At 41.2% G+C, this 9,760-nt stretch overlaps 1 protein-coding gene across 1 annotated transcript; it reads left to right on the top strand.

The window, feature by feature from the left end:
- Positions 1 to 2,151: 2,151 nt before the first annotated feature.
- On the top strand, positions 2,152 to 9,478 carry LOC148024948 (diacylglycerol kinase 7-like). Its single transcript, XM_087694631.1, has 12 exons — positions 2,152 to 2,920; positions 3,742 to 3,864; positions 3,947 to 4,084; positions 4,231 to 4,316; positions 4,437 to 4,524; positions 4,646 to 4,721; positions 7,285 to 7,367; positions 7,484 to 7,554; positions 7,720 to 7,797; positions 7,981 to 8,068; positions 8,299 to 8,415; positions 9,074 to 9,478. Exons 1-12 carry the CDS (start codon positions 2,390 to 2,392, stop codon positions 9,233 to 9,235), a joined length of 1,641 nt encoding a protein of 546 aa, XP_087550757.1. The 5' UTR covers positions 2,152 to 2,389; the 3' UTR covers positions 9,236 to 9,478.
- Positions 9,479 to 9,760: the final 282 nt, after the last annotated feature.

Genomic DNA, 9,760 nt, shown 5'->3' with positions numbered 1-9,760 from the left:
GAATGAATTGTGCCACAAAATCATAGTTGGGAAAAGTATTGTCTCAAAAAGACTACCTTTAGCACATTAGCCAACTAGACAAATAAATGATGGTGAGAACCTCCTAGAAATAATTTTGTGAAAATAGAGTCCATAAATCTTGCCATATAGACAAGTTGCCACAACATGAGACAAAACCATTGGTAGTTGGGAAACAAACCCAATCTACTATGTGTCAAGCATACAATTAATCATTTGTACTTTTAAATGAATGGATGTAAGCATGGACTTCAAATCATCAACATATTTAATAAAATGATAATTAGCAAGGTCATCACAACATAGACATTTAACTTAACAAAGGTAATGTGAAATCGCCTTAACCATTCCTTATGATATCTCCCCTCACTTGGATAACAAGCATTAAACATAATAGATTTAAGATAAGGGGATAACAAGAGGAAAATGAATAAGATCATAATAGAGGCTCAAAGAACCTAGACTATGGGACCCAAAATGAAGACATTGAAATGGCAATGATGGTGCAAGTGTGAAGTGTGAGCACATTCGATAAATAGGTAGACTACAAATGTCTAGTTGACCATAAATAGATCCAAACTATAATCACATTTGACTAGCCACATAAAACATGAGAAAACGAGGCCCATCTATGCCATACTGAAATACCTAAGGCACCCCAAAGGTGAAGCTAGACACACATAAACTCAACATGGTACTTGACTTCAAACCAAGTCGACATAGACATATTAATCTCCTTAGCACTTTTTATTTTGGGTTGCCATATTGCAACTAATCGTAGTATTATATTGGATGCAAGCAAAATAAAGGTTATGTGTGTGCATATAAATATGTTTACACCTTGAATAAAGAGAGAAATGCAACTTACTATGTGTCTCCAAAAGTAGATGGAAAACCACGTGATCTGATTGCTTTGCAACCATAAGACCCTCCAAAGGAAGGGAGGGAACACACACACACACACACACACACACACACACACACACACACACACACACACACACACACACACACACACACACACACACACACACACACACACACACACACACACACACACACACACACACACACGAGAGAGAGAGAGAGAGAGAGAGAGAGAGAGAGAGAGAGAGAGAGAGAGAGAGAGAGAGAGAGAGAGAGAGAGAGAGAGAGAGAGAGAGAGAGAGAGAGAGAGAGGTAATCAATGAAATATTAGTATAACTTAATGTTGCTTAGCCAAGGATTGCATGCCTCAAAGCAAGCTACAACTCTCATTGAAAATGTGTACATGTGAAATTGCAATTTAGAGAAAGATAATTGATAGTAGATTATTAGTATAATTAATTGCCAAAAGTTACGAAGAAGAGAGAATAGTGTGGGTGAGATAGAGGGAGGGGGCTATACACTTATTACTATCATTTTGCATGTCTAAGCCTATGTGAGTCCCATATTTCAGGATTTTCAATGTTTTATAGGGAATTCAATCTAGGCACATGCAAAGTGAACTTTTGCATAGTCACCAATACTTAATTTGTTTACATTTTAAAAGCTTCCAGCATAGTTTCCACTTCATGGGGCTTACCACCATAAACTATTTGCTAGATGGAGTTTGCCACTTATTGCATCGTTCAATCCATTTCTTTGGTAGTCAAAAGGATGTAACTGTATGGCAATGTGTTGGTTGCTTCCCTTTTCTCACAAAAATGTGACATGAGCAAGGTACTCCTCTTGTGAGCTTCACAAGCTCACAAATTGTGCGAGTTGCGATTAACAATCGTTGGCTAGGCTAGCTAGTTTATTTGTCACGATTACCACTTATGATTATTGGAAGGTCAATGCCCGCTAGGGTAGGTAGTTTGCACGACATGATTACCACCTAAAATTTGTAGAAGGTTATCTAGAAATTGAACATGTGTTGGATTTTTCCCTCCCATGTTGAACAAGCAAGAAGGAAGGGCAGGACAGCTGAGAGAGAGCAACGAGAGGGAGAGGAGGTCCGAGGAAAGTCACAAAAGGTTCACAAGGAATGGTGGTATAAGTAGAGCCCAATGAGATTCATGGCCGGGGGGGGGGGGGGGGGGGGGAGGGACACTCTCCACACACACATCATAATACCACACCTAACCAACCAATCTCTCTCTCTCGCACTTGCAGCGAATCCCCCAGGTTACGACTCTCGTCAAAAACCAATATTCTGTCTCTCTCGCATTGGATTATTCCAAGTAACTCCGCGTATTTGCAACAGTGGACTACAGGAATTTGCAAGACTTCTGAAACCTGCCTCTACATTTATTACTTCTCTCTCTCCCTCTCTCCTGCCTCGATACATTCACTGCTCTCTCTCTATCTCTTTCTCTCTGTTTCTGTGCCTGCCCGCCTCGCCCCTCTCATGGACCTCCCCGTCCCTACCTCCTCGCACTCCCCGCCCCACCTCCCACCAGCGCCACAACAAGACGAACCCGAAGAACAGACCTGCTCCCCCGATGGCTCGCACCTCCACATTCCAGCCATGGAGACAATGAACCTCGACGAAGAAGCATCATCAGCCGCAGTATGTGACGGAGACATGTCCTCGACACCCCACCAAGGCACTGGAGCAGACTATGATAAAGGAAAGATCCCTCCTGTTACCCCTCCCCCTCCTCCCCCTTTCAACGTCAGTGCTCCGAACGATCCCCCCCTTTCCAAGAACATGAGCGACGACGAGTTCCGAAGCCTCTTTGTGATGCCACAGTACCTCCGAAAGGCTATGGCTGCTGCGGTTCAATCGCAGCAAATTGGCTATGTGGAGGCCCCTCCTGCTCTTGAAGAAGCCAGAGCCCCTCCGCACCCGCTGGTTGTCATGATCAACTCCAGGAGCGGTGGCCGGCAGGGCCCTGCTCTCCGCGCCATCCTGAACGATTTGCTTAGCGAAGAGCAGGTATTTTTTTTCTAAGCTCCATTCCTGATTCATTTGTGATCTAATAATAAGACACGGAGGGGGAGAAGATGCACGTAACCAGATTAAACTTCAAACCAAACGGATATGAAAAAGCTGAAAATTTGGTTTCAGAGACTCATATAGCCAAGAAGATGTCTTGAGCACGTCAAAAGATGTTACCCTTGCATAATGCTCTGCCTAAATGAAGTCTTGAAACCATTACAAATGTCACTCCTGCAATCATCGTCAAAACTGTTACAATGAAGAATTGAAAGATCAACAAATGTAATCATCACATTCGTTCGATTGATTGCAACCCTTGTGTCCATCATCATTGGTTGTATGCTTCCAATGAACAATCTGTCAAATCATGGACTCCTTAACTCTGTTGGCAAAATGTTGGATGAATGTGCACTGCTGTATCCCTGTATGCCCTCTCGATAGTAAGGAAATGCCACATACTTGCACGCCTAACCGCAAGGCAGAAGAGGGCCCCATTAGTATCTTCCCCACATTGTTGTCTCAATACATCGTAGACACTGATGTGTGATTTTTGCTCTATAAGCACAATTTCCAACTTTAACTACAATGATAAGAAAAAGCTAGTGGAGGTAGAACGTAGGTACTCACAGGATATATACACTATTGTTAGACAGGGCCCATGCCACAGGGTGATTTTGGCCATCACATTTTCTGAAGGTCGAAGTAAAGTTCTACTACTCTTTTCTCTTGTGTCAACAGGTCGTTAGTGTTGGTGATTGTTACAGTTTATGTTGGGGCAGTCAAGCAGCTAACAAAAGTGAACAATCATTGGTTCTCAGGTGTTTGACCTGAAGGAGACTCCACCCAAGGACTTTGTCTGCTATGGACTAGGATGCTTGGACAGACTTGCAGAAAGTGGAGATATTTGTGCCAAAAAAACGAGAAATAACATACGTGTCATTGCAAGTATCCTCTGCATCACCCACTGCTTCATGATATAATCTGGTGAAGTTGTTCCTGACGATAATCTGTACATTCGCACAGGTTGCAGGAGGAGATGGCACAGTGGGTTGGGTTCTTGGCAGCTTAGCCGAGTTGCATGTTGGGCAGCATACATCTATTCCCCCAGTTGGAATTATCCCTTTGGGCACTGGCAATGACCTAGCCCGGAGCTTTGGGTGGGTAGGTCTGCATCTCTGCTGAACATCATTGTGATTAAGTGGAGTGTTTTCTGTGAGTACATTTGAGAGGTTGATTGGTGTTTATGGTTCTGTTGATTTTGGAATGCAATTCTGAATATGTGTGGTGTCTCACATCTTCTGTTGCAGGGAGGTACCTTTATGTTTGCCTGGCGATTGATAGTTAAGAAATACCTCATCAAAGCAGGGTCAAGTGAAACTCGTAATTTGGACAGGTGAATGAACTTTGAAATTTTTTTTCAACTAAACCGTTTCAAAGAGTCAAGAAGGCATCCTTCCATTTCTTTGGAGTGCCTCAAAATTTCTCTCAATCAGCACATGCATGGAATGTACAGTTGGCAGGTGGTTGTAAAGACAACCTCTCCAGAAATAGAACTTCCACATGCTCTTCGGCCCCAACAGCATATACCTCTTGATCCTGAGGTATTTGCTGGATTAAGTTGAATTACTCACACTTGGAGATATGCAGAATAAATGTTCATGAGCCTTTCGTTGGATGAAATCCTCCAAAATTGGTGTGTTCTATTTCGTTTTCACAATGCAGGAAGATAGTTCTGAGAGCTCAAATGATGAGAGGGCAGCATCCTTTGAAGGGGTTTTCTACAACTACTTTAGCATTGGTATACCCCAGTTATTGCACTTCTCCTTTGCGTACTCTGAGTGTCCGAGTTGTAGATGAATAACTAAATGTATACATAAATCAAAATTTAGATAACATTAACTAAGCTGATTAATATTTATTTACAAGATTATATCCAGTTTTCAATGATCAGATCTTCATGATCGCAAGTGAGAGCAAAAAAGCTAGATGATATAGATGGAATATGAAATCTCAGTGTTGTGGCTAAATACTTAATTATGTTTCAAGTGTCAATTCGACACTAAGGCCAGGTGGCCACTCTCTTAGTTACTTAGGTTTCTCTCGTGAGAAACTCACTTAGAGATGTACATATATATGTGCCCTGGTCCATGGGGATTGTTTGTACCTTTGCATCATTTTGGAGTTATCCTTTTGGATGTGATATCTCTGTTCTTGGACAACTTGTCCACTGCTGCTTCCTTCTCGTGATGGTGATATTTTCTTTGTTGCACACCAGTGGATTCTGTTTGGTTACTCCCATTTTGAGTATCGGCAGCCGTGTGTTTTGCTTGATCTCTATGCTGATTGATCTTGTGTTAACTTCCACATTGCTTTGTTCTAACCTGTGTCAGAGGTTTTGGGTTTGCATAATGTTTTGAGCATTGTGCTTTGTATTAATTTGCTGATCTAACTTGCAGGTCTTATGTGGCTGCTATTTATTCAGGATGGTGTACTGTTTACTGGATGTATGGTGTCTTCTGTGCTAATGCCCTTTGCTTTGGCACATTGTTTTTTTGGGACGTGCTTGCTGCCTGATAGATATTGTTGCTTTTGACACGTTGCATTGCTTGTGTTCAGTTTTAGGGTGTGCTGTTTTGTTGCAGGCATGGTGTCTTCTGCGCTATCTTGGTTTGCCTTGGCACTTTGTGGTTTCCAAGGAGCAAAGATGTTCTTTCCACTCATCTTACACCTTTTTCTTAACCTTCTCTATCCCCCTGATGGGTTTACTAAAATATCTTATTTTATTGAAAGTGGTTGCTGGTTAGATTTTAGGTTTTGCTACGATCTTTCATGTTTGTTGTGCTTTGCTAGTGTTCTTGGCTCTTGCAATTAGGGTCTAGATTGTAGAGGGCTTATAATAATGATTGCATGGCTTTCCCACACATATCCAATTGGATAGTGCTGATCACTAGAGCATTGTCATTGGCGTGGATAATATTTGAGTGGCTATAAGGCATTCATGGGTTGCCATCACCTATCCAATTGGATGATGCTGTTACTTGAGCATTGCAATTGGTGTGGATAATATTTGAGTGGCTACAAGGCATCCATGGCTCGCTTGATGTGTCCAAGGGCATAATGTGACTGCTAGAGCATTTTGTTCGGTGTGAAGAATACTCCAGCATGTGTGAGCAACAATGGGGACGGCATTGTGGAAAGGTGTTTCCTTAGGTATCCAGTGATTGTGTACGTGTCTAATTGGATGCTGCTGATCACTGGAGCATTGGGGTTGGTGTCCACAACGCTCCAATGCTTGTGAAGACGGCATAGTGCCATGGAGAGCTCACTAACTTGTTGCAAAGGGGAGCATGAGGCTGTCCACGTGAAATTGGCATGGTAGGAGAGGTAATGATTGATGAAGCCATGCTCCCATGGCTGATGCTATAGTAGAACAATTATTTTGGGCATGGTATTCTAGGCATTGTAGTGGCGTTTTGGGGTAAAAGCACACACTCAAGATGAGAGAGTATCCATTCTTGAATCATGGTATTTGTTTCCGATTGGAAGGTTTTTTCAATGTGATGCTTTTGCTTTTGACATAAAGCACGGCATAGCTTTTCATTGGTTATGCTATCATTTTTGTTCTCATGGCTTGCTTTAGGCTATTGCTATCATTTTCCTTGGCTTGCTTTTGGTAGGAAGAGCTATAATGGTGTAAGGAGAGTTCCATGATCTGCTAAATGTGTTCATGCTAACCAGTAGAATGCATGGAGTTGTACATGGGTGTTTGGGACAAATATTTGTATGAAATGCATGGTAATAGGACAGTTTTATTACCTAGTTTAGATAACCCTGTTTATGATAAAAGAGAGCACTTCATAGCGGACTGCACAAGAGTGGGAAAGCAGTTGAGTGGAAGTTTAACAATTGGAAGGCGATAGATAGAATGTAATGTCAAAAGCTCTTATTTGACTTATTATCTTCTAGGTATAACCCAGGTTCTTGACCTCATTACAAGTATTCTAGGTGGCATCAAGAGATGGTTCTTTAACAGCAGGAAGTATGACTTATAGATTTATCATGTAGAGGTGTAGGATCAATGGTGATTGACTCACTTTGGGGGTGTCACTTGTAATGTTGTTTCCCTTCTCATGACACCTTTAGAAGATACTGCTGTGAACTTGACATGACGAGTAGGAATGAACTCATATATTATAGATGCTTGTGGTCTATTGCTTATTCCATCTTTATTCTTTCTTCTGCTTAGAGGATGTAGTTCATTCGAGGTGATGACAAAATCATTATTGTTTACAATTTCAACCAAGCGTTGTTTATATTTTAGCTGGTTATAGTCAATTTACTGAGAATGTTCTTTTGTGAAGGAATGGATGCACAGGTTGCATATGGTTTCCATCATCTGCGGGAGAAAGCCCCTCATATTGCCCAAGGCCCAGTTTCAAATAAGGTGAGTGTCCCTCTGCTCATACAAGCGTGCTAAGCACAATGACAAGGCAGGAGATATTAACCATTTTTTATCATGGAATTGACTTGCCTTCTCTTTACTTGGGGATGCTGTTCCAGCTGGTTTACTCTAGCTGTAGCTGTGTTCAAGGATGGTTTTGCACTCCGTGTTCTGCAAATCCACGTGCAAGGTGGGTCTATGATTCATTATTATGCTTAAAAAGTTTGACTATGTGGCATTTTACAGGACTTTGTAATTTAACTGTATGTTTTCTTTCTTGTGTTTGGAGTGTCAGTATTCTGCTCGTTCTGCTTTTTTTAAAGGGTTAAATGCTTGTATTGTTTTTTCCTGACAGGGGTTTACGCAATGTTATGCGTCTTTATGTGAAAAGAGGATCAAGCAACAATTGGGAGCATGTTGAAATATCACCTAAGTATGGATAGATCTCATCCATCAAATAAATTGACAGCTAAGTAGGATCAAGTAGCTGGGCTTTTTCAACTTTGAGCCAATCAGTTTTGCCACTTTTCTCCTCTTAGTAATGAAGATTACCATGGCTAGTACTCTGTTCTCTTTTAGGTTCTCAGTGTTAACTCTTTTGTTGTGAGTTGTGTAGTGTCCGGGCAGTTGTGATATTAAATCTGCAAAGTTATGCAAGTGGCCGAAATCCATGGGGCCAGCCAGACGACGAATACAATAAGAAGGTGGGCATGTCATTGATGTGTAGTCGTGGCCATCTTTCTGTGGTAGCTGGACTTGGTATCTCAAGTAGAAACATTGGAAATGTTGATATTTGTATATTCGTACCTTTCAATGTGTTAATGTAGTTACTAGAGCTTTACGAATTCTTTTTGGAATTGCTACTGTATATTTAAGTTTTTGTCCTAGTTTGTGTTATGAGTTGCTCAGACCCTTAGAAGTGTTCATCTTGCAGAAGGGATTTGTTGAACCCAGGTCAGATGATGGTCTGGTGGAAATTTTTGGACTGTTTGATGGTTGGCATGCATCTCTTGTTTTGCTCAGTCTTCGGCATGCCAAGCGAATTGCTCAGGTAGGTCCCTTTATATTTAGATGTTGAGTGCTTTTAAAAAGTGTAGCATGTGACAACCAAGTGGAGATGTTTTTCAAGCCTCTTAAAAGAGTGTTAAATGAGTAAGCAGAGGAGTGGCACATAAACATTGTTGGGAAAGGTTCAAAAAGCTACCAAGGAAGAGAGAGATGGTGATTAATAGGTGGCTAAAACATGTTGTGGAAGATATTAATGCTTTAATTCATTGTTGAAGCAAAACAGGATATATTTCTTGATTTGTGTGTGTTGACAGCTGCAATGCACATGCAGGTGTGCTTAGAGGCTGCTGAATGCATTAGTGCTGAAAAGCATAGGTAGGGGTATCTCAAGGATCCTACTTAGTCTCAACTTTTGATCTGAGGTCTCTATGCAAGACACTAAAGTCTGCCCAGGAAAAGTAGAGAAACCTGTGATTGAGTTCCTAAACTAGGAGTTAAAAAATGGCAGGTTGGAAAAGAGGGAAAGCATATACTGAAGAGAGCACAGGAAAAGGGAGAGGAAAATAATCTTGCTGTCTTAAATGACACTATGTTAGTTGAATTTTTATGTAGCAGTATTAGATTGTGAACTGTACTAGTTGACATGTAGTGGTGCTCATGACAACTTTCTGGTCGACCTTCTTGTCTATTCCTGTTTGCAGGCAAGTGCATTAAGATTTGAATTGGTTGCTGACACACGGCATCGGGTCTATATGCAAGTTGATGGTGAACCTTGGCGCCAACCACTTAGTGAAAAGGAGCACTCTACTGTGATCGAGATAGCTCGGGTACCAACACATTCCATCATGTTGAAGGGCAGTTGAAAAAGATATCAGAACTATTTCTCCCTCATTTTTTTGTAATCCAGTTCCAAGAGGATTGTAGCTTTCCCTTTTTCTTTTTGGGAGTGTAATCATATTCTAACATTCTTATTCTTTGAACTCAAACGACCAATAAGGGGTGTATATTGTTCTTCTGGGACTCCAATATTTGAACCTTGTCTGAGCCTTGTCCAAGTGCTCCAATACTGCCTTTATTAATCAACATCTTATTATTTTTCATCATAATGGTGGTGTGTACATTTTGTACAATACATGTTTCTTGAAATTTGGCAACGAGTTCTCCTTGTAATGTTGCTTAGTTAGAGGGGAAGATGTAGATCACGCTTGTATCTATGGCTGCAATGGCTTAGTAAAGAATGGCACAAAGGTCATGTTTGGCTCAGAGAGTGTTTGGACAAGGTATTGTAAGCCTGATGACTAGATTCTCTCAATGTGCCTGTTGGAATTTTGTGTCTTAATTTCTACAATCTCATAATTTGTCCAAAACTTCAAGCAATGCCTATCCAT

Source organism: Lygodium microphyllum, chromosome 15 (assembly GCF_053477565.2).
Source record: "Lygodium microphyllum isolate KBCC chromosome 15, Lygodium_microphyllum_v1.1.10, whole genome shotgun sequence".
Lineage (NCBI taxonomy): Eukaryota > Viridiplantae > Streptophyta > Polypodiopsida > Schizaeales > Lygodiaceae > Lygodium > Lygodium microphyllum.
The sequence above is the reverse complement of the archived record's forward strand: the minus strand, read 5'-3'. Positions and strand labels throughout refer to the sequence as shown.

What these genes read in the sequence shown, in the direction of transcription:
- LOC148024948 (XM_087694631.1), top strand. Translation starts at nt 2,390, where the DNA reads ATGGACCTCCCCGTCCCTACCTCCTCGCACTCCCCGCCCCACCTCCCA. An exon ending in ATTTGCTTAGCGAAGAGCAG is followed by an intron (nt 2,921 to 3,741) that starts GTATTTTTTTTC and finishes ATTGGTTCTCAG; the next exon opens with GTGTTTGACCTGAAGGAGAC. An exon ending in CTACAACTACTTTAGCATTG is followed by an intron (nt 4,722 to 7,284) that starts GTATACCCCAGT and finishes TCTTTTGTGAAG; the next exon opens with GAATGGATGCACAGGTTGCA.